General features: G+C 48.0%; 1 protein-coding gene across 15 annotated transcripts in view; it reads right to left on the reverse strand.

The window, feature by feature from the left end:
- The window catches only part of LOC8031022 (6-phosphofructo-2-kinase/fructose-2,6-bisphosphatase), an 89837-nt gene that overhangs the window by 18100 nt on the left and 47351 nt on the right, over window positions 1–24386 (reverse strand). For 6 of the 15 annotated variants that reach the window (XM_029979357.4, XM_040499894.2, XM_040499901.2 and 3 more), the window contains 10 exons: window positions 13661–13786; window positions 12264–12360; window positions 11123–11321; window positions 10208–10391; window positions 9707–9780; window positions 8670–8741; window positions 5957–6103; window positions 5569–5673; window positions 5142–5183; window positions 4977–5064 (listed from right to left, as the gene is read on the reverse strand). In XM_029979357.4, coding sequence (XP_029835217.1) covers window positions 4977–5064; window positions 5142–5183; window positions 5569–5673; window positions 5957–6103; window positions 8670–8741; window positions 9707–9780; window positions 10208–10391; window positions 11123–11321; window positions 12264–12360; window positions 13661–13786 — 1134 coding nt within the window. Of the gene's footprint in view, window positions 1–1395; window positions 2047–4976; window positions 5065–5141; window positions 5184–5568; window positions 5674–5956; window positions 6104–8669; window positions 8742–9706; window positions 9781–10207; window positions 10392–11122; window positions 11322–12263; window positions 12361–13660; window positions 13787–15857; window positions 16206–17861; window positions 18250–24386 lie in introns of those variants that run through there. The other 9 variants (XM_040499902.2, XM_040499898.2, XM_040499895.2 and 6 more) reach the window with 7 other exon arrangements.

A 24386-nucleotide genomic window follows, 5' to 3' on the forward strand; every position in this document is an offset into this window, starting at 1 on the left:
ACATTAGGCAAATGTTTCTCGCGTGGCATACCTGCTTATGATTAGTAGGACTATGTAGAGGAAATCATCATATATCTGCATTGTATGTAGCTATTCATAAGGAAAATCATAATTTCATCTCATATCATATTTAGATGAATTTCCAACAATTCAAACTTCAAATAATTGAAACAAAATTTGCGACTGCCTGGAGTTTGAAATAATGAGAGTCTACTGTATGAGCTAGCGCAACTCCCATCACCTATAAAGACTTCAGCAAGGTCGAGCAATGCTGCTTATAATTTCAAACCAATCAGCCACTGTACCACTACCACGCCAAGAAATCGGTTCCTTCCCTCACCACCTGCCCCACAGATTAAGACAAATTTGATTTAAGATGAAGACGTTGCAGCTTCTTTCTTTCGCAAAGTGTAGCCCTCACCCAATGTAAGGTGAACACACTCCGAGTGCTCTACAGGCGGCAGGAGGCCCAGTCTGCCTTCAGCAGTTGCGTCCAATAGAATCGTCGACCTACTCTAGTCGACGCACAAACCTGAGCACGGCGGCTTCGTTTTATAGGAGGTGTTGCTGTAGGTCACTCTCGGTCCTTTGGTAACATCTGACGCGCAACGTAACATATTTACCCGAATATACGCAGAGTTGTTTACTTATCCAGAGAGCACGCGGAGAGCCAATCGTTGGAATTTAAGGAACACCAAAAAACGACGACGCGCACGTAATGTATGGGAGCTGCACGGGGTTGCCGAGCACAAATTCTGAAGATGTCGGGCAAAGAACTCGGGCGCAGATTGCATTCCCGAGTTTGCGACGTGAACTGTACCTCGTCCCTCGCTGGACTTTTACGAGTCACGATGACTAACTCTCTACTGGCCGTGCCGAAAAATAAAAACGTGCTTTGTTCACAAAAAAGAAAAAAAACAATTGCATTAACTTTGTGTGAACATTGCAAAGCGGCAACCTGAAAAATTTCCACCGCAGCGCACAACGTAGACGAGATGCATGGGCCGCTCTAGTCTGGCAACTGCTGTAACCCACGACAACAACAGCATCCGAGTTAGAACCGCGAGTAATTGGACCGGTCGCGACTAGGGTTGTGCAAATGTTCTAATAGTAGCTTCAAATACTTTGCTATTCAATATTCGCTTTGAGGTGAACTGCGACATTCATACCTTTCAAAGTGTCAATCGCCACAGAGTAGCCCCGTTGAGTGCACTTCTCACCAAGCACCTGAGCATTGCGGGGAAGCAAAACTCGCAGAGCCCGTGAGCTCTGCGGGCATGACTTCTCCGCGGTGCACATCTGCTTGAGGAGAAGCGCACTCAACGGGCTTAACCTGCCTTGCTTACGCGAACGTGTTTTTAGGCAGCAATGTCTTGACAACCTACATTCATCGTTAGTGCTCCTTTATTTTTTTGTCAAATTTGAAATTGAAGAAAGGATACTTGCATATAGCAAGCAGATCTACAAATCCCCTTGATTAGGATAGCTGCGACAAATTTGTTGTTTACATGCCACAGTTCATATAGTTATATTAAAATGATCAGAGTTTAAAGTGGACGATGGGAAGGTTGGGAAGAAGCTTCGCGAGTTTAGCTGAGTTTTCGTTTAAGCATGGTGCACAGTAGCAAAAGGCTCAATGAAACTATTCGATTTTCGAATAAAAAAGTATTCGACCAAAAACGCCATTCGCTCTGAACTCGCAATCCACTATTCACACAAACCTAGTCGCGGCAGAGACTAAACGAGACGGCCGAGCCGGTGACCCCCCTTCTCCCCTCTCCCTCAAACAAACAAAAATGCTAGAAAAAAGAAAAGAAACCAAAACACTGTCGGACAAGAGTCACGTGTTGCTGGCAACAAGGGCGCAACTGGAAGACCCGCTTGGAGTGGTGCCGCCGCCGGCGTCGATTGCTTCGGGCGGTCAGAGGAGGTTGTGGTCGTCGACGGCCTCCACATTGACCTTGTACTCATACATCTTGCTGCTGTGCGCGGTCAGCACCAGCACCAGCATCATGTGCAGCGGCACGTGAATATGAGGCACCTCTTCTGCACGTCCGTGAAGCCCCGAGGCCAGCGAAAAAAAAAAAAGGGGAAAGAGGAGAGAGAGGAGAGAGAAGGAAGAAGGGTGTCACGCTCCTGACCCCTTTGCACCAACAACACTAACTCAATCTTCTGAATCAGACACGCGCCGCATTTACGGCATGAGTCTCTCGGCACACAAGGAGCGTCAAACGTGCCATGGTGTTCGCGAAGTCAGAGTCAAATTTGGGGGTTTTCATGCCAGACCAACGAAGGGCATCTGGCACGCCGGGCGGAAAACTGAGATTCATTTTAACCACCCGGGGATCTTTTGATGTGCAACCGAAATCTCAGTCCGTGCCATCATCCACGGTCAGATTGCAGGCACCTCGGCTGCAATTTGGTTCGCAAAAAGGACCGATTGCAATTGGCGACACCCAAGTGAACGACAGGTAGTCGCCCAACTGGAAAAAGCTTGAGGTCATGAAAAAATTTCCATAGTCTTTCAATGCAAAGCACACAGATACACACACTAACACATTAAGTTTCACTGTCCCAGAATGTCCCTTCGAAGAAAACTACCCAGTGCAAGGGCTGTGAAATAGTTGCATAGATCATGGCTCCGCCATGTTCCAATGATGGTACCCCCAGATGCATCGCCGGTTAACAATTCCTAGGAACCCAGTTCCGTGATAAAAAATGAAAGACGTGCATGTAATGCCGAACTAGAGCACAGCTCTTGAGGAGGCGGGGAGGGTATAGAAAGGAGGGTATGCCCCCTCTCCTTCCTCCTCTCATTCTCTCCCCCTCCCTCCATCCTCGTAATGTCACTCGTGAAGGTTGTGGCCTTCACAAATGAAGGTCAGGTGAAGGTAGTGACCTTCGTTGTGAACTTCACGAGTGACCTTCGTGACGTCACACATGACATCATGATGGGAAACATCTCAGAGCGCAACGCGCGGTTATGAGTGATCTCACTCGTGACCCTAGTCATGTCATGCGTGATGTCACATATGAAGTCATTATGGGAGACGTCCCATAATGCAACGCATAGTTACGCTGACGGCGACGCTGCTCAAGCCGGAAACGGGGGCCTAAGAGCTCTGCTCTAAAAGATTTATTCAAAATTGTATCATTTGTGACACGTGGGGTCACGTTTCAATGGCACCCTGGCACACACAGAGTTGATTTTCACTATACCATTGATCATGAAGTCTTCAGCTTGCAAAAAAAACAATACAAACATGCTCAAATATACAGTGAACAAAGAATGCAGGTAGGGTGTAACAAATCTCCCTTCCCACCCATCTGTTTCGCATCTCACAATGACACATTAAATATTTCCCGAAAGCACACAGACAAATGGCTACTTTTTGCCCGTCGCACTGCACACCCAATACATAACGGACATAAAAATGAAAGACGTTCACAATTCTCTGCAATGCCAAATTAGAGCGCAGCTCTCGAGGGGGAGAAGGTGAGGGTATGCCCCTCCTCCCTTTCCCCTCCTCCTCTCCTGCTCCCCTCCATTTAGCGGAAAATGTCTGCTAAATTTCTTGCCGTATTTAGCGGGGAAATTTTTCTGTCCAATTTAGCGAGGCAATTTTCCCGCGAAATTTAGCGGGGAATTTTTCCACTCAATTTAGTGGAGAATTTTTTCCACGAAACCTAGCGGGGAAATTTTTTTGCTAAATGTAGCGGGGAAATTTTTCTGCTAAATGTAGCAGGGAATTTTTTCCCATAATGCAACGTGTGGTTACGCCCGGTTGCACTATTCCCATAATGCAATGCGCGCTGTTACACCGACGCCGACGGCGATGCCGCTCAAGCCAGAAACGGGAGCCTAAGAACTGCGCTCTAAAACAATGTACGACACCACGGAAAACTTTGGGAATCCCCCCGGGCCAACAAAAACATACCCCTCAAGCCGACCCTGCACCAGCTGCACCCTAGACCAACATTGCATCACCCAAAGGACACTATTATTGGATGTCTGTCGCGAATGTCGGCTGTGCCAATAAAGCGCCACCCGGGTCACAGCAGCACCAACAACAGACTGGGACCGCCACACAACTCGAGTTGCACCGCACGAGAGTTGCTGCGGAAGCCGACCACACACCAATGTAGAACTGCTCGAGCCGCAGTCACCGACAGAGTGAGAATGCCTCCAGACCTTCAGAGTGCCATGAACCTCGTGCGGTAAAAGCACGACGGGACACAAAGAGCATGTGCCGAGGGCCAGGCGTTCTAAAAAGGCACCCCCAAGTTCTCACCTTGTCAGTGACCTCAGTCCGCATCGAAGAGAACCCAAAAAAGACAAGATGCAACAGTGCCACTCCCATGCTAACACCGACTCTACACAATGGATGTTTCTCAGATCCTCGTGGCGAGTACATTTTGTTCGCAGGTTGGGCACAGAACAAAGAGAGGAATGCAACAGCCCTCAAATGACATCGAGTGGAACGAAATGCGCAAAACAGCCTCGCAAGTTTCGTTCCAAACAAGTGCCCAGACGACATCTCGGTCGACGAGACGGAAGAAGACTCAATTAAAATCCCGTACAATGCCCTTCCTCGAGATAACCCATCCCGTATGTCAATTCCAAAACATTGCTCCACCCCCAATTCTCGTCGGACGTAGCGCGATGTCCAGAAGGAATTATATCAAATGCGCGATCTGCGGCGCCGATAAGTGTTACAAGCAAGTTCGTACCGGGTTTGCACGTGTTTATTGCACCGTGACACGCGATATTGCTGCGTCCCCAATTCACAGTATCGGTTCCTTTTCATGTGCCCCGTAGGAAGGGCTACCGCATTTATGACTTCTTTTTGGATAAACTTTAGCTGTCAGATCTGGGAAGGTAGGCCACCCCATATTTTTCACCATGTATCTCCATTTTGGGTAAACATTCTCACGGGATTTTACGAAAAAAAAAGAATGCGAACGAATCGACTTACCGGAGTTTTTGTCGAGGAAGTAAGCAAGCAGACAGCGGAGGACCGCCTGGTGCGCAACAACGAGCACGTTCTCCTGCCGTTCCAGCTCCTGCATCGGGCGACGCAATTTAATGGAGTCCCAAGAACTAACAATCGGCTATGAAACAGAAACTCGCACAAACGTACCATGATGACAGGCTCCAATCTGGCAACGAGGTCTTCGTACGACTGAAATGCGGGCAAAAACGTCAGTGGAAAAACGGCGATGTTAGGGCAAGCTGCAGAATATGATGCGCAAGGTTAGATCATGTACGAAAGAAAATGGAACGCATAAATTGTGACTTGGCTACGCTCCGTTTCAGTATAACCTGGCCAACGGAGAAAGCCGCTGGGCTAGCGAGTCAATCGTAGCGTCGGAGGGAGGCACGAGACGATTGTATCATGGAAGTGCACTCCCCTATTGATAAGTTACGTGCTTCGCTACGTCGCTTCGATCGGCTCACTCACGGGGGCCGTAAAGCTCGCCCATTAACAAGCCGAAACGGGGTAAAGCATAGCCAGGTAGCGGTACGAAAAAATGTACATGCGAGGATACGCCAGAGTTTTGCCTCACCTCCCCGCGCGGATAGCGGTAGTGGAACTTGTCTTGATCTCTCGCCGCAAACTCTTCCGGAAACTTCTCCTGGATCTCTTCGTAGGTCATCTCCTCACAAATGCCCTGCAGACCAAATGCCAAGATGAGACTCGAAAACCACAACCATGAGACTCGAAAACCGCAACCATGCGACAACGTACGCCATTTGACCGCGCTAAATATGCGTCTAAAATGTGGCTGGTCCCAACGTTCAGCAAAGAACTAGAAGTGCCATACATTCCCGAAACACGGGACATTGTTTCTACACCGATGATTCTCTATTCTCTTTAAAAACGATTTCCCGCTAAATTTAGCGGGATGGCACTACGCGTCACGTGCATTTTTTCAATGAGCGCCAATGCCTCACCGCATCGATTTCGTTGAGTGCCTTCCAGCGCTCCTGGGGGGCGTCGATGCCCGCGGCCGTCTGGATCGTGCGCTTCAGCTGGCTCGTCCAGACGCGCAGGCGGGGGATGGCCTGGCGTTTGATGAACTTGGCCAGGGCCACCGCATACTGCACAGTAGGGCGAGACACACTTCGTTCCTCATACTGGGGCTTGTTTCACGATCAATGCGGGTATCCCTTTGGTGGATAAAGTGCGGTAGACTCTCAGCCATTCAAATTTCGGGAAGCCACCGAGAAATTGTTTGCGTTATCGGAAATTCGTCAAAATATGATGCGAGATACAGTATGATTTGTTATATGAATGGCTACACTTACAAAGCGGATATTTGTTTCTTCTACGTGGGTCTACTTATCACAAGCAGGTATGCCCCGTGTGAAACATCTGCGAAATGTACGAGATAAGTTTAATCGTCCCTTAAAAATGTTGTCTCTCGTAAACTGTTTAGACAGCACCTAACACCTCAAAATAAAATTAAGTTTGTTCACCCAGCGAAAAAGTTGTCTACTGTGGACTCCTATCGTCATTGAGCATGCTTCTTACCAAGCACCAGTGCACCGCAGAGAAACAACACGCGTGATTTTCTTTTTTGACAATTTTTGTATACATTTCTGCACGATGAACCAAAATGAATCACTCGCTTTTGTTTCTTTCGTTCATAGCAGTTGTTGCTTTCAGCTTTTGCCAATCAAAGTGCATTTCTGATGTTTGTATTTCTTGCTGCATCTTTTTATTTTGTTGTTTATATTTTTGTTTGCTTTACACCTCCCTCTACCGCCCTGCCCCTCTACCTCGGCACTCCAGGGCATGTACAATAAATAAATAAAAGGCGATCTCCGCACCTGTTGCTTCTCCGCAGTACGCCGGTGCTCGCTAAGAGGTGCACTTAACGGGGCCACGAGAGCAGAAGTCTGAATTACACGAAAATGCCGTTCTAATTACGGGGCTTATAAATATGTTGGCAGGAGAACCAAAATTTTGAAATTTGTTTGAATTAACCAGAAGTATGAAATATTCGGGTTTGAAGTATTGCGAGCCTAATATGCGGAGGCCAGAGTCACCCTATATTGCAGGGTAGGGCAAAAGGTCACTTTCGGTAAACTGCACCAAAGTTGACTGAGCTTTCACCAGAGAAAGCTCTGGACAGAAACTCAGTGCATTCCCCACATCAGGGCCAGCTTGCTGACCAACGCAGGTATCTCTTCCGGGAGGTAAAAGATCCATAAGACGGATTTTTAGCTGACATGACCGGCTCCGTGGGGAGGAAGTACCTAGCATTCCACCCAATTCCACTCAGCAGACAGTAATGGCGAATTCGCGTGGTTCTTTCCGCGCGCTCTCGAGCGCTCTTTCCAGAGCGCGCGAGATCGGGTGGTTGAAAGAGAGTGCTGTGGCCTGATCGGGTGGTTCATTCCGAGGGCGCCTCTCCCTCTCAGAGCGCTCTCTGGCACTCCGTCTGTAGCCGCCGGAGTGCGGAGCGGCGCAGGCGTCACGTGATAGCTGGACGGTGATCACGTGGTTTTGTTGACGATGGCCGGCAGTGGTCTGTGGTGGTGTGCGGGGTACGGCATGACGGCGATTGATGTGTGGTTCTACAAAGTACTTGTGAATTCGACGGTGCGAGGATTACGACGGAAGGGACGACATTCCTTTGCGACCGTAACAGGAAAAGTCGACGTGGGAAGTATTCCCAGTGCTTTCACGAGATCGTTCATCTCACGGCGGTAAATTCGCTAAGCCTAACCGACGGAGAGACAGCTCGCAGAGCTCGCCGCTGTTTTACCGGGTTTTGTGGCCGCTTCAAGAAATTTTCAGGTTTGGTAAAAGTGCGTTCAAAGGTTTGTGTTATAAAATAAAGGGAGAGCCGAATATAATGCACTGTGATTTGTGTCACATGGCGACGCTTGCACGATATTTCGCCGTGAGAAAAATGCGGTTTATTAACCATTTTATGTTTGCCTGTTCTGTCGTACGCATGACTGCTATCGCAGCGCGTTCACTGACGAAAACGCGATGAGTTGACAATTCTTTCGAAGCGTTGGCTTTCGTTCCGTTTTGCGAAAATCAATTCACATACTGCTGTTTTCTTCTTTTTTTTTTTACATGCTGATGCGTAAAAAAATTTACGTCACAACAGTTATTTCATCACGTTGCGAGCGTAAATTTTGCTCAATCGTCCACCGTACGCTGTAAGATCGTGTTGTTTTTAATGCATTACCAATGTCAAGAAGTTTTACTTCCGTGACTGGTCTGAGAATCTCGGAGCGCTCTGAAGCCAGCAGTTGTAATCGGCTGAAAGGGATCCCGAGTAGCTCTGGCGGCGAGGAGGGGGCGCTCTGCTGAATCGAGGTCAGAGGAGAGAGGCGACCACCCGAATTCACCATAAGGCTCAATTACCATTTTTTTAAATTGACGCTTAACACAACCTTTTTTGGAAATAACTTTACATGCCACTCCTCGAGTACAGGAATGCGAATCATTTCACTTACATTTCGAGCACCTTCACCCTTTTTCTGTGCGCGGAATCGGGCTTTAATAGGCGAAGAGAGGGCGGAATTAGGGCGGTCATTTGTCCGCATTGCTAGGTAGCCTTAGTTTCCTGCCCACATGCTACGTCACCGAAAAAGCCACTTTCCTTTAATGAAGCACAAAAAAAGACTGCAAACTGTGACCCACCTCGCTGCCCCTTTCCGAGAGATCAGCGTCGCCCCCGATCCTTCCCTGAAGGTTGAGGGTGCTCTCTCCGTGCTGCAGAAAAACGGGAAAGAGACGTTAGTAAAACAAAAAAGTTCCGCTTCGAGACAATATTATCGGACCTGATATTGCATTAAGTGCGAGAAACAAACAAAAATGAGGGGTTGAAGAAACATTTACCATGCCAGTCAAAAACTGGCAAGAAAGTCACCAATTTTCCTCTGTTTGAATCTTGCCAGCATCACCTAACACCCGACCCAGCGGGCTACAGGGTTGAGACTCTAGGCTGGAGCCATGTGGGAGGTACGTAGCGATGCTTTCGACAGGTTGCCGGCCAAGTAAAAGTCTGTGCCTCAATGACCTCAATAAAAAAAATTACAGGGCAGCAAATTGATGGTTGAGGCAAATTCATAGAAACCACAGGGGTGATTATCTATGAATGTGATAGCATTTACTGTTGCACACCGGCAAATTTAGCGGGGAAACTGAATTGGAGCATAGGTCGCGACGTCAATTTATCCACTAAATTTAGTAACGAAACTCCCTGCTAAAAATAGTGCAGTCCTGTAGGACAACGCTAAATCCTTGTCCTTGAAATCACCCTAGAGGTCGCCCTAGACGTCGTCCTCTAGGACGTCGTCAAAGACGACATCCAGAACGACCTCAAGGATGACGTCCTAGGGAATGACGTCGAAGACTACCTCTAGGACGACGTCAAGGTCGTCAGGTCCTTTGAAGAGCGTGCAAATGGGAAGGAGTGTGCACTGCCGCTCAACATATGCCCACAGCACAACGAGGTGCAAGCACGGTGAGCTGAAATGGTCTACTGCGCTTACCTACTGCGCATTAGAAAACCAGAATATACAAAAATCTTGAGTAGTAGCTTAATAATGCTATCACGTTAAAACAAAGGACTCTGGAAACAACTTCACACTAAAATATGAGCGAGAAAGGCATGGCCCTAATGCTCGAGAAAAACACAAGGTTAGCGACCAGGTGCAGGGTCGTGAACTACCCACCCTCGTGAGGTAAATGGATCGTGGCATGATGTGAATGTTCATCAGGTAGTAGACCACCCTGCTCTGGATGTGCCCTGCAGATGAGAGAGAACAACACTTGGTCAGAGCAAACACTGGTTGCTTCTGCCTGTCAGCATTTATAGATAACAAGGCAGTGGTGCTGAATTAGCGGAGACTAATCAGCAAAGACAGAAGTGCCAGCCGAGCACCGACACAGATGTATAAGCTGGCCTCCAGTGGAAGACATACAATATTTACGCGATTCTAGCGGGAGTTTTAGCGATTTTTGAGTCAAGTTAGCGCGTTTTCTGGCAACCTCTAATGTTCTCCAGTTTAGATATTTTTTTGCTCACTCTCAACAAAACTGCCATCAGTAAAAATAATGCTTGAAACACCACTGAGATTTCACGGGGGCAAACATTGAAAGATGGTAATGGTCATTGATAAGCAGGCAAACTGTACTATGTATAGTTGCGAGGGGGAGGGTGGCAATGCACCCACCTTCGTGGCGATGCACGACCACCTTCTGGCCCGTGTTGAAGATCTTCATGAAGGAGTACTGCTTCTCCTGGACCTCATCCAGGGTCTGGTAGCAGGCCTTGTAGTGCTCGATGCGGTGCACAAAGTCCAGCAGGGCGTCGTCCTTGTTCATGTCCCGGTAGTCCGGGCTGTTGATCTTCACCTCCTGCACAGTCACTTCTCTGGCACACGGTTTTTCCAGCATGGCTCCTAGCAACGCAAGAGTCATTCTAGCAACATGAGATGGCAACACAGGAGTCATCCTAGTGACATGAGGTAGCAACACAGGAGTCATCCTAGCAACACAGGGGTCGTTCTAACACGGGAGTATGTTGCAAGAAACATTTATGCGATGCCACTTGCCACTCTCACTGGGAAGGAGGCGCGGAGAGATTGTACTCGAAACTAGCCTCAAACTGGGACTGGTTTATTTCACGCCGACATAGTGGGCGCTCTGACCAAGAGGCCCTCTATGAAATAAAAGAGGCAGAAGAGGCCCACGTTCGGAAACGGTGCGGCGGTGCTGCGAAGATGACCAGGCCCCTGGGGGAGAAACTCTTCATGCTGATATAATGGGGAAGAAGCGGATAGATGGGCCCCCTGGTTTGGGTGCTCAGCCACTCGAGTGGCATCACCGTAATGTGTTCTTTTTGCATCGTGCACAGGAGTCATCTTAGCAACACAGGAGTCATCCTAACAAAGGAGTCATCCTAACACAGGAGTAACTAATGCAGGAGTCATCCTAGCAACCCTGGGGTCTTCTCACAAACACTGCCCTCTTAAATTGTGATGTACCAATCATAGCAGTTGACGGCAGGTGTGCGGGCTTCGTCCACGAAAAGGCCGCATTAGGTTCCGAGCAAAGGAAATATGAGGATGTGTCGACGTGTCCCATACCCGTATGTTGGCCTCGATGATCTTGGGGTCGTCGCAGTAGGACTCGACGAAGAAGAGCTTGAAGCCGAAGCGCTCGCAGACCACGTCGTAGATGAGCTTCCGGCGCTCGAAGGTGGTGTTGGTGGCGTCGTACACCGCCACCTCCCCTTCCGTCTCCAGCCACTTGCACATGTCCTCCAGGGCGTCCAGGGCACACTTGCTGAAAGGGAAAAGAAACTGCTTATCCACAATGCACCATCCCAGGTAGCACACTTCTTTGGCCCAAAATTTGGTCTGTATGCGATAATTTAGGGCCTTAAAAAGCCCCAAGAAGCCAAGGTAGAGCCAGACTTCTTTGGTCTGGGTGTCTTGGCCCTAATTTGCCATACTGTGGGAGCTGTTGCTACTTGTTATGTCTTGGGTAAACTATAAATGTTATATTCCCACGGTGTTACGCTTCGCTGGGGCTATTTATAATTTTGAAACGAGACACCTCGCGCACACATGCGAGATGATGTGGCGTGGCAATTTGGTCGGCTGGTCTGGCAGTGGTGGCATTTGGAGTGCCAATTCTTCCAATTCAGACTTTTAACGCTTCTCAGAATTTAATTCAGAAGATGAGAGTTTACTATTTGATGAAGAAGCTCGGTGAAGTTCCTCCGCTTAAAAATCTGAAACCGCCAGAATGTCACAGGAGCCGCGGGCCAAAATGAAACTGGAAGGAAGGTGACAACTTTTCACATTCAATATTTCTTTTTGATGCTTCTAAACGTGAACAGCTTGAGAGCACTGTATGCGCTCAAGCTAAATATTTAAAAATAAAACTGCGCATTGACCCTATTTTTATGCTACTCTTTTGGAAACAGAGCCCGACCACATGGAAACATCTTCTGGGATAAAAAAACTAGCCCATCAAAAAGCTTAAAAACATCAAGATGTCAAATTCGTTATATTTGCATCCTCCAGGTAACTATTGTGTTCCTCTACTATCAAGCAAGCTTGCAAAGGTGTTACCAGAGCGTGCATCATTGTTCCGATGTATATAATAAATGTAACTACATTCTAAATGAAAGTCAAGTTAGCCAAGTTCCAAACACAGGCCAACTCTGTAACAACTGCAGGAAATGAAAGCAGATGGGGAAATGACACAAAGGTCTTGTACCTTCGAATAGCCATGGCTTCTGCGTTGTCGGCCCGAAAGAAATCGTGGCTTCTGTAGGCTTCAGTCGCCTGGCGTCGGTACTCCCCAACGTTGAACACTGCAACAGGGTGGGAGCAGTGAGTGAGAAGAAACAATAATGACTTAAACTTTGTTTGCATTAAACCGCCAACTTTAGCGGTAACGCAAACAACCAAGTTAGCGACGGTTCCAAGCGACGGCTATACTTGCGTGCCATCCCTCAATAAGTATGGCAAGCAGACGACCAGATCGTCTGCCTTTCGACTGAGTGCACCGTTTGAACACTGTGCCTATTGAAAAAGACGCCACAAGCACGACCGTCATTAAGTCGGTCGTCTTGACATCCACCGTTAATGTAAGTCCGGCTTGCTAGTCTCATTCTCCTTCATGAAGTTTCAAGTTATGGCTTGAAACTTCATAAAGGAGAATCTACCACTAAAATATATCTGATGAAAATTTTAGACATCTACATGTAGGCATTGCCTTTTCTGGACAATTTTTAAAGAGCTTGATGATTTGTGCCACCCTATATTTCCAGCGTTTATCACCCAGGCGAAAATTGCCGAGTCACTGGGCTGTGGACTCGTCGTCTGCTTTAGAAGTTAGCCCAGCCCCAGTATACAAATATGGCAATTATTAGAATTGCCTATATACACTATTTTTTACGGCAAATATAAAGCTACTGCTTATAGTTGAATCTCAAGTAACATAAACATAGAACATTTTCCCCTATATTTATTAAAAACTGGTAATTTTTGGGACTAGCGGGAAAAGGCGAGAAATTAGCTGCCAGCAGTGCCTGAAATTGCGTCTAAGCAGGCTGCACCTATAGGAATCACAGTCCACTTGGTTAGGGTTAGCAGGAATGCCGGCAAGAGGCTAGCCTCAAACCCAGCGAGTAGGCTCGAAAAAGGTTGCCTTGTTTCTGGGGTCGAGCATTTCTTGGAAAGGTGTATATAGAAAAATATGCGACCAATTAAGTGAAAACAGCATGCAAAGATTTAGAAAAAGAGAGAAAGAAGGTTGTCCTGAACATAGCTTTCAACCAAGCTTGCTGCTACCATGACAAAGATGCAAGTACAGACTGAAAATTTCAAAACCAATCTAGAAAATGCTTTCACAGATTTGTGAGTGGAGACAAGCATTTTGGATTCTTAAAGAGCTTTGCCGTTGCAACTCGCCAAAGGCCAAATCAAGCTTGACTCTGTCATGTTCTGGTGCATGAAGAGGTAAAGCTACGTGAAAGCTCATCATGTTTTCCGCCCTGGAGGTTCCGAATATATTTCGACGAGTGCAACCAAACATGCCAGAATATCGGCCTACACCACTTTGAAAGATTGTTTCCGTTTTTTTATGAATGGGCGAATGCTCGCACTGACCCCTGGTTTGGATGCCGATCCAGTTGAGGTAGCGTGTCAGCTTCTTGGCGATGTACGTCTTGCCCCTGGCGGGGAGCCCCACCATGGCGATGATGTGCGGCACATTGACATAGTTGGTCCTGTCCCCTGCGGCAGGGAGATGTGTACACACCGCTGAGTACACACGCACACTTGCACGCACATACACAGAGCTGAACAAGTAGACAAACAACTGAACCTAAGGAGGGAATCAATAATGAAAGTCCAAATGCCAAGTCACTTGCCTCTTTCAAAAGAAAAGTTTAACGGGAATGATGACATCACTTCACGTAGATAGGAGGGGAAGCACCGCAACAAACCAGTCTTTAGTGAAGAGTCATTCAATCCCAATATGTAATTACACAGTGCCTATTTTGACTCACTACACAGTACTTCGTTTCAGCTAAGTTAGCAAAGGGCTAAAGCTACGGCCCATCGTGAGTCAAGCAAAGTGTCGGAGCAACACACACAACAACGCTCTGTCAAAGTGCACTTCTGCTAATAGCCGTCACGACCTTCGCTCCATCACACTAATTGGCTCGCGGAGAGCGTAGCTTTAACACTTTGCCGAGCGCCGACGAAGCAGGGTATGCATCGGCTTGTCTTCTCATATAGTGCCACTAAAAAAAAACCACGACAAAAAAGAAAAAAAATCTATGACTATGAGCAATGCAGTGAACTCCCAAAAACTGACAGATGGGGACAGATTCAGATGCAGTCACTGACAAGTTAGAAATGAAGTAGACAGCCTCCAGAGCAAGCTTTCCTTTCTGGCTTTGGCAACACTTTGGCACAGTTAAAGCCCGACTACAACAACTGCATGCTGGAGATGGAAGTTCTAGTGCATTCTTAGCCTGTCGCCAACTACAGTCATTATTTACGAGGGACCGTAAAATGCCTGCGTACCAAATGTGATTGAAACAAGAAAATACAATGCATGCTTGGTCGCATCATTTGACTGTGAATGCATGTGAAAATATTCCCAGGTTGTCCATATATGGATTCAGTCCTTTGGTGGGGCATGCAAGACGCCCTGCACTTGTTTGCCACGTGAACCCCTAAAAATATCATTTTCACACCTACGGACTGGCCGCAGTCCATGTTTTGACAATGTCGATCGGTACATCTGCCGAGAAAAGTGTGCTGTATTTGCTACTGATATCCGCGAGAAATTATTGAGAGGGGTCGGATGCTTCCCATATCTAAGATTTGACGTATAATGACCGGAAATTTATTGCTGGCGTTTTCTCTGTTCGATTCTTCCCTTAATGGGATGCCATCTTCAGATGTTGACAATGACGAGTTTGGTGGTCGCCACAGCAAATAAATCAAAATTAAAAGGCCACTTAAGTGCCCCTTTGGAAGCAATGTATTACTTTAATAACAGAAACAGACAAACTGAAATATTCAGGCTTTTCTCTCTTTTTCTGCGTTTCTTAGTAATTCAGCTCCTCCCTAAAATAAAATATCGCGCACGCTACTATGGCGATCGTATCAGACTCCAGAGAAACATGAACGTAAGTATAAAATATGTAACTTATAAATAGACGAAAAAAAAACAAAAAAAAAAACAACGTCAGTGCAGAGCAAAATGCCCTAGGGTTAAAGTCTATTTTCGAGGACCAAAAACTCGCGCCAACACACTGTAAACCCGGCTCTATAATTACTCGGATGACGCAACAGCTTCTAAAAGAAACGAAAAACAAGAGCACCAAAACGACAGGGGAGGTTGCCAAATTTCAGAGATCCAACTCATTTAAGCTGACGACCAAACAGGTGCTAGTCTATCGTCACAGACACACTATAACTAACGCACTCGAAACAGCCACTAGTCGCACGTGCTCTGAAAAGGCAAGCCAACGTTTCAGGGACTTCAAGTTTTAGAAACTAACCCAGCCGGTTCGGCTGATGACTTCACCGTCACTGGAAGGACGCTTCACGCAGTTTATTGTTGTTCTCGGGCCCTCGAAATAAACATTCTAGCAGAACGGGCAAAAAGACCAGTAGCGAGATCGAAGAACAGCAATGCGATACTCGAAAGAGTACAGGAAAAGGCATATCCGACCCCAGAAGTGTCGACGCTTGTCGTTTGTCGGTTGCAACGTCGGTTACAACGACGATGTTGGCGGCGTTTCGTGCGGTTCAAATCCAGCCCAGGAAGCAACAAACGAATCCTCACCTCTGTTTGCACGGAACTCTTTCATGATGGGATGAGATGACACTATCCCCCAGTCCACCAACATCCTAATCGATTTGTTGTCGTTTCTTTTATCTCAAAGCCTAACTGTTTACACTGACCCAAGGAAACGCGAACTCTTTAGGCTCCCACGGTGCCGGCGGGACTCGAGACACGCGACCGCAGAATCAATTTCATTTCACAGCGGGGGGTGCCAACAACAACATCGGAGCGGCAGCTGAACCGAGCAACGACAACTGCGGACGCTAGAAACAAACAAAAACAAGAAATGAAACCAACTCCGGACAACACCACACCCCCCGCGCGGAAACCAACCACGAGGCGTTTCTCAGTCACGTGACCCGACACACACCCCTGGCTGCGTTCGCAAAGCGGAGGTGGCTTCAGAGGGAAACCGCCAATGGGAAGCCAGCTTCGCGGTGACGTCAACCGCTCAAATGGCTGCCATAGCAGACGACGTTTTCTTCCGCTCTCGTTCCTCGACGATTGTGCGCTAAACAAAATGTGTCGGTAATTTATTTAACGCTAAGAGCGCTCGATAATAATTATACGATGAAAGTGGCGAAACGCTCGACCCAGATCGAGAAGGGGGCGACTCGAAAGACCGGATACAGAGTCCGTTGACCGCATTGATCGGCCGAAATAGAAGCGAGCCACGGAGCCGGAGAGAACGAGGCATCCGTGCTCCAACACACGTCGATTTTTCGGTACGGGCGTGGCCCCACAACTCGACGGGCTGTGACGTCAATATTAGGACGTCATCAGTCTGCCCATCTCCATGCCCCGCCTCAAGGTCACCTTGGGAAAGCATGGCGGCACAGCTGTTTACAAGCCGATGCGGGCCATTTTCTGTCGCTTACAATCCTGGCAGTCGAATTCACGCCGACATTTAAGTATCAACCGACTGATTTTGCCGGGACATGCCACCCTAGTCGCGCAATTATCAGTTGTTTTTTTTATCTCTTTTTTTCTCGTGGAGTTATTTTCTTGCGCGCGCGCGTTTGTGGTAACGGTGGCGACTTTGAGTGACAGGCGCCCACTTTCCCGCAGTACACGGGTGCGCTGCAGCAAACCAAGCTTTCGGCGGCGCGCGCAAACCAAAAGTAAAACAATTTAAAAAAATAGTTTGAAGGTTAGGTTATTTGTGTATTTCGTTTCGTGGTCAGTTTCTTCCGCCTCGCATTCTGAGCATTTATTGCACGCTGAAAACCGGTAAAGGAAACGGAAAGTGACAAGCAGGAAACAAGAGGCGAAAGCAACGTCCGTCCGATGTTTCCACGCCAATATATATTTTTTTGTTTTTTATAACAACGAGAGAAGGATTTTGGGAAGTCGAATTGGCACACACCCCGTCGCCTGGAGCAACAGCGACCCAAATAAATACCTGCCGGTGACATAATCAACTCGACGAGGACTGGGGCAATTGACCGACTCAATAATTGCCTAAAAGAAAATAACCTCGATTTCTTTTAATTACAGTCCTCCGGGAGTTCCCCGGGGGGGAAGGGGGGGCGATTAGAGCGCCTTTTGTGCTGTCCTAGGGGGTGGGAGTTATAGGTCACTAGACGTCAGTCAATACATTGACGTGTGTATGTTTGTACCTGTGTGTGACGCAGCAAGCTGCCAACAGACTCGTTTGGCAATGAATTAAAAAAAAAGTCAAGGTCGGCATATTGATTTTAAGACATAACTGCATGGAACAAGACGACCGAATGAATGCGCCAGTAATTCGTTTCTACCCATTATATATATATATATATATATATATATATATATATATATATATATAGAGAGAGAGAGAGAGAGAGAGAGAGAGAGGGAGAGAGAGAGAGACAGAAGCCGATATTACACTGGAAAGCGACTGGAAAGCGAAGCGACATACCGTTTACGCGAACTCGAAAGCAGACGGTCTGAGTTCTACAACCAGACACCGATTGCAGACAATTCGATTGGATTGGATTGGACTGACTCTGCGGAATCGCGTACCTGGTTTCCAGCTCGGAGGTCGGACGTACACGACGCCGTAGTTGGAGGTCTCGAACCGCGACCGATGTTTGTAGGCCAGCGACGGCTTGGCAGTCGCCGAAGAGCCGATGAGCTTGGTGGTGGCCACTTCGACCTCGCTCGGGCCCGGTCGCGACGCCATGTTGACACTAGGCAGCTGACAACTCGTGCCCTGCCGACCGCTGTCCGCTTGCCAGACGACGGAAATTTCTAAGACGGCGCCATTTTGTGAAAGCTCGCGCCACCGCCAACTGCACCTCTACATCGTCTTCCTTTTATTTCTCGCTTGTTTTATGCCATTAATCTACTCCTTTAGGTTCCGGCCATGGCCCGACGTTCACGCGGCGTGTATCCTGTCTTTTTATTTTGTGTCTTTAGTTATCTGTTGCACTGGAAGGGTGCAAGCACGGCACCTGTTCGCACGGAAGTACGGACGACGCGACTTTTTGAAAGCAGACGACACTGCGGGGCTAGAACTCCAGTGCAGACGACATCAACGGTCGATGCGTATGTGGGCCGCCACGTCAACGTCCTTTCAACTTCCGTCATCGTCTCCTTGAAATGCCTATTTTGCTGTGTCGTGCAACAGTGCAACCTCCAATAAGTCAACGTACAAGTTAAGGGAAACCAGAAAAGCGACATCTTTTTTGCACCACGACAGCAAGAAGCAAATGACGTCACAGGATCTCGGGGGGGACTTGCGGCAGCCTCCAACAGATGGCAGCACCTACCCGCAGCTTGCGAGAGACCATCTCACCAAATCGAGTAGCAGACGACGGAAATTCATCCGGGTACTTCAGCACTCAGCAGCGAAATATTTTGTTCTGTTGCTAAAACTTTTTTTTTTTTTCTTTGTTCTATGGGAAGGCATAACAAGAGCCTTTTGTTCTACAAAAATGGCGCCTCTGGCACGAACGATTCACGGTCCAACGCGTCGACGGGTCAGGCGTCTCCATCGCGGAAAAACCGGCAAAGTAGCTTTAAAGGCTTCTCACGGTTCGCGAGAGACTCGTAACAGGAAGATACGAGTATAAATATAAGTAGCGCACCTCCATAGCCGTTAACAAGTCTTTTTTTTTTTCTTTTTTTTTTTTAACTTTACGTTTTTGTTTTGGGGCACGCGGCAGACTTGGAAGTAGAAGATTTTTCGAACCGCCGTCATTTTTGTCCGAGGATGGTCATTCGCGATCGCTATGGTCATCATACAGCGTTAAATACATTATACACAAGCTGCATCACCCAAGTTTTAGAAAAACAGAAAAGGTGTAAAATCAGCCATGCCAACATTTTAGGAGTAATTACCGCCGAGAGCAACGGTATGAAACGAAAGAGTTTGAGCGGTTATGGAACGGAAATATAAGCATGCACCATGAACGAGAAGTGCATTTTGGGTCATAGCCTTCCAAGTTTGTAAAAAACAAACTTTTGCACTGTGGATGGGCTCGGACCTTTTCCGACTATTTCAGTGATGGAATTGGTTCGAGTCATCTTGAAGCAACACTTGGAGCAGCTCAGTTATAATTAAAGCAGCAAAAAAAAAAAGGAAAAGAAAAAAGAAAAGAAACACGTTTGGAGCAGAAACATATCCATTCTTATTTATTCTACTGCGAAAACTATGCTAAGACTGATGTATTGGTCTGTTCAAATAAAATACAGCGTATCTTTGCCTTCCCACCTATGCGGAACTACCCCTGGGCACCGATTGGAGAGCACAGTTAAATTGCTAAGCCGCACTTCGATAATATCTTACACGTAGACATTTGTGACAGTGCAAAGTCAGCATGTGGAGAATCCAGCTGCACTTATTAATGTTATTTCCACGCTTTGATTCCATATTGCTGGAGCTAACCTTGTTTCAATGTAAACTTTATTGACTGAATCCACGAACGGTTATAGGTATATTTAGAGCTGTTAACTAAGCATAAAAATTAAACCTACGGCGCAGCCCGGCTACGCCTAATCAACGTGAATCACCGACCCTTTACCGACATTCAAACACAAAGTACGAACATAAAAAAAAAAAAAATTGAAAGATGTTTAATGCCGAATTAGAGCACAGTTCTTGAGGAGGAGGAAGGGAGGGTACGGAGGGGACGGTATACCCCTCCTCCCTCCTCATCTACTCTTCCCATCCTCATCCTCTCGTCCTTCTCCCTCTTCCTCCTTCTCATCCTCTCCTCCTCCCCCCTCCCCTCCGCGCGGTGCATTATGGAGAACGTCACATAATGCAACGCGTGCGTCAAACTACCACCTCAATAACGATAACGCAACTTATGAGAACGGTGCAGTCCAACATATACACTGGCCGCAGTTGTATTTTATACAATTTACTGCCACCTATATGTTGACAATCAACATTCACCTAATTTTTCACTTTCTTTCATCTTTCTTTTTTTTAGATACGATGCACCGGTGTGCATCATTCCACCCTGGAGGGGCCTGTTTACCCCTCACCATCATGCTGCGATGCTGCGATGCGGCGAAGCGAAGTACACAAAATCGGAAAAGTCTGCTCCGCGAACGTAACTTCTCGGCAGTGCACCTGTGCGCGGTGAAAAGCGCACTCCACGGAGTTAATACAACCGCCCGAACACACCACGAACGACGAGAAATATAACCGAACTTCCCAGTACCGAGCCACGTTGGATACAAAGATCCTATCAAATAACAGTATATTTTAAGCCCGAAAGGTTTCGAAATTCGCGCAAGCTTACCATACCAATCCGGCAGTGTGTATCGACGCCTGAACCGTATATAGTTTCTGTATTGGTAAAGCAAATTGAGATTTCGACGCCGTGTTATGTTCCTTTACGCTGTCGGCCACAGTCAAACGCAAACGTGTCAACCAGCGACATAGTAAAGCTTCTGACCTTGCGTACGTTAACGCAGCCGCTATCTCTCCGGAAACAAATAGGCGCGAGACAGCAAAGCAACTTGCGCTATCACACAATCGCCACCCTCTTATCTGTTATGGGACCCCTTTTTCGGATTTCTCCGAGTCGATGGGGTTCGTTTACAACGCCAAGAACTTGTGCTCACACGCGCGCGATTACGAATAAGGCGGATTACGAATAGGTGTGTTATTGAGAGAGAGAGAGAGAGAGACACACACACACACACACACACACACACGCGCGCGCACACACACACACACACACAGACAGAGAGAGAGAGAGAGAGAGTCGTGCAATTACAAAGACTCAGAGATCCAATGTGTTAGAACTCGCGATTCTGCTTGCAAATGCGGCGTTTAATATCTAGAGAACAACACGCACTAACCACGTAGGAGGGATTCGAGCAGGCAAGCATCCGTCAAACCGAATTCATCCGGCTTCGAAAGCCGCTAGTATGGATTTCCGAATAGTATCCGGTTTGGCTAACCGGTTATCCCGTTTCATCTCGCGCATAAAAAGGCTTATTTCGTCTTTCACACTCGCCACGGCACGCGCGGAAGCCGCCGGCCAATGCAAAGTGTTCGGTCATACGCATCCATTCTTCCAAGTCGAACGCTGATTATAGGTGGAGCAAGCTGCCGCCCAATTCAAAGCGTTCAGCCGCATTTAGCCGTCCTTCCAAGATCCGATCGATCCTGCAGCGACAGGATTTACTCGAGATCGGACACAGCGATCGGCGGAACCGCGAAAGGTCACCGTGGAGAGCTGCTGGAGTTGCACCGACTCCGATTTTCACTCCGATAAGCGATGATTAGTGAACGGGGAGTATGACACCCTTCCAATGCAAAAAAAAAAAAAAAAAAAAAAAAAAAAGAACAGGACGCCAGCAACGTGGCTGGCACGTGCTTGGGAAGAGTCCCCCAGCCCCCCGATAACCTCGCGGATTTCGCGATCAAAGTGCGAGGTACTTCCGCGCACGGAGGATCCCCTCCGTACACCTGCACACCTATCGAGCCATTCGATCGGTGCGGCGAAGATACCGAATGCCTTCACGCACAGTCGACGACTTTTTTTCTTCTCCTTTTTCTTTCGTCTGCGTGTACAGGCGCGCGTGTTTGTGAAAGACCGCATTTTCCAACAGCATTCTGTACACAGCCCCCCAAAAAATGTACGGCAAAATGCCAGGCAATTGTGTTGCGTACGGGAAGCACTGCATCAACAAACGTCTAGCGATGCAGGGCTGATAAACCTGGCGATCTTCCAGAACCTTCCAGATACTCTGGAGCTCTTTTGAATTTCTCATCTACAGACAAGTCACCCGTGGAGCGTGGAGGCGCACTAGCATGAGGCTGTCTAAACATACGAGCGACACAATATTTTTCCCTCTTCTTCTGCGCGCACAGGCGGTTGAGCTCCTCCTCGCCTACCCCCCATCCCCCCTTCTGGTCACGTGATTTCCCCTGTTAACCAATCAGCATCGAGCCGAGTTGACGAACGCTGGAGAGGAGGTTCCAACGTTCGCTCTGTTAAAAAAGGGAAAGAGGAGCTTCCCCCCGAACATTTGGTGCGCTTACTTTCCACAAAGCAATGGACCGATGTCACCAGCCAGTTTGACTAGGCCACCGCTGCCGCAATGCATCGAGGCACCGTGATCGAGGGAACTTCAGTCTTTCTGCACGTGCGACAACCTCGCTGGAGCTCTGCGCGTGTAGAGCATGAAACGACACAAGCCCTCTCGTGCGCTGCCGTCTGCCGTCTGCCTCCTGTGAACTAAAGTTATGGCGGCGTCACGCATGCGCCGAGCGCTTAGTGAGATCGGTCTATTGCGAGAGCTTACGGGGACAAAATATATTTTCTTCTAGTTTCTCCTCAAGTTTTTAGATTATGCTCGAAATATTTATTAAATAAATAAAAACGTTAAGGCGCTCAGTACTCTACACTCAATTTCATGCTTGGTGAACAAAGCTGTCAACGAAGCGTGTGGCTAGATCGTGCGACTCATTTCCACGAACCTAGGTGATTTTTACGCGCTCGCACCAGGAACTTTGACAGCGTTATACACTCAGCATAAAACCAAGTATTCGCCTCAATATGATATCGGCACGGCACATGCGTTGAAAAGCAGAACCACGCTTTTTCTTAACACTTGGAGAAAAACTAATGCTATGCACGCAACGCCGAAGCCGTGGAGACGCCAATGGAGGCTCCATTGGCGTCACAAGGGTCAGCGGCACCCGAGACGCACAAACAAAAAAGGTTTCTTCAAGCCGCGTCCAGGACTCTGGGCGACTGGTCCAAAGACCGGCGCCGCAGTGTCGCGGCTTCGTCTCTTGGCGCCTCCAGATTTCACCACCACGGAACAAACGCGCCGACAGCCGTCAACGTTTTATATTTTTATTTTGATGTTTATGTTCAGGGGCTCCGGAAGCGGGGGGGGCAGGGTGGGCTTGAGCCCCTCCTGTCCTCAGGACCGAGCTGCCGAGCCCCCCCTCCCCCTCCCCTTTTTTTTTTTTTTTTAGTTTGTGTGTTTGCAGGTTATTTGTTATGGGCCTTCGGCCTATCTGCTGTACCTCCGTCTCTCCTGAACCGAAATAAATTAAATGAAAATGAAATGACCCTTCTATGCATGCTGACCTACCACCCGCCTCATCTCCGCCAAGCACGAAAAGCACCGGGGCGACGGAGAGACTTGCTTGAAAAGTCATAACCAGGAGAAAATGACAGGCACGACTCACGAGCCTGATTGACAACCAGTTTAGAGCGAGCAAAGAGGGGACAGCGAAATGAATGGATTCCGACAAGACGACGTCGGCGAGCGTTTGTCTGCTTCCCCCGTGTGGAAGCAAGAAGCCCAGAAGATGCATGGTGCTTCTGGCCCGCGGACAAAACAGGCAGGCGGTACTACCGCGGCGCCTAAAGGCCATCATTAGGAAAGGGGGGGCTGGTGAGCTTGAGTGGGGATTTGGGAGTGCTTAGAAGAGGCGAAAGGCTACGAGCTCCCAATTGTGACAAGGCGCCTTCGATGGCGAAAGCTTTGCGCTCATGCGGCGTTGTGCCCGCAGGGGGGTGAGGTATGAGGCGACACATGTTTACAAAACTCAGGAGAAATATTGAGAAAAGCCGACAGGAAAGAGGAATTTGGTCGCTGGCCTGGAGCTCTGTGTTTGCGTAAATGAGATGCTATTATTTCGCGAGATCATTGTGATGTAGCTTGTAAATCTCACACAACACGCATCCACCGTGTTGTAAGTTTGAACTCTGACTCGGAGCTCGGGAGGGCAAGAAACAGAAAAACCGACAACGAGATGGCGATAAATCTCACGTGGTACGGCGCAGCGTAAGAACGTAAACAGACAAGACGAAAAATAAGCACACACGAAGAGAAAACACCGATCACGAGGAAAGCACGTGGATGCTCGGGTAACCTCGACTGGCACCTGACGGACTGAGCTTTGCCCGCGGCCTCACGTCATGTTTACACCAGCTCGGGCGAACTTGAGCAAGACGAGATGCCTGCCGCCGCCATCAACCATCTGGGAGATCGAAAACGAACGCCACGAAAGACGCCACGCAAAAGGACTCTTCTGTGTTTAACGAAGCTTGAGTTGTAGAT

The sequence above is a fragment of the Ixodes scapularis genome, unplaced genomic scaffold (assembly GCF_016920785.2).
Source record: "Ixodes scapularis isolate PalLabHiFi unplaced genomic scaffold, ASM1692078v2 PGA_scaffold8__174_contigs__length_109621045, whole genome shotgun sequence".
Taxonomy (NCBI): domain Eukaryota; kingdom Metazoa; phylum Arthropoda; class Arachnida; order Ixodida; family Ixodidae; genus Ixodes; species Ixodes scapularis.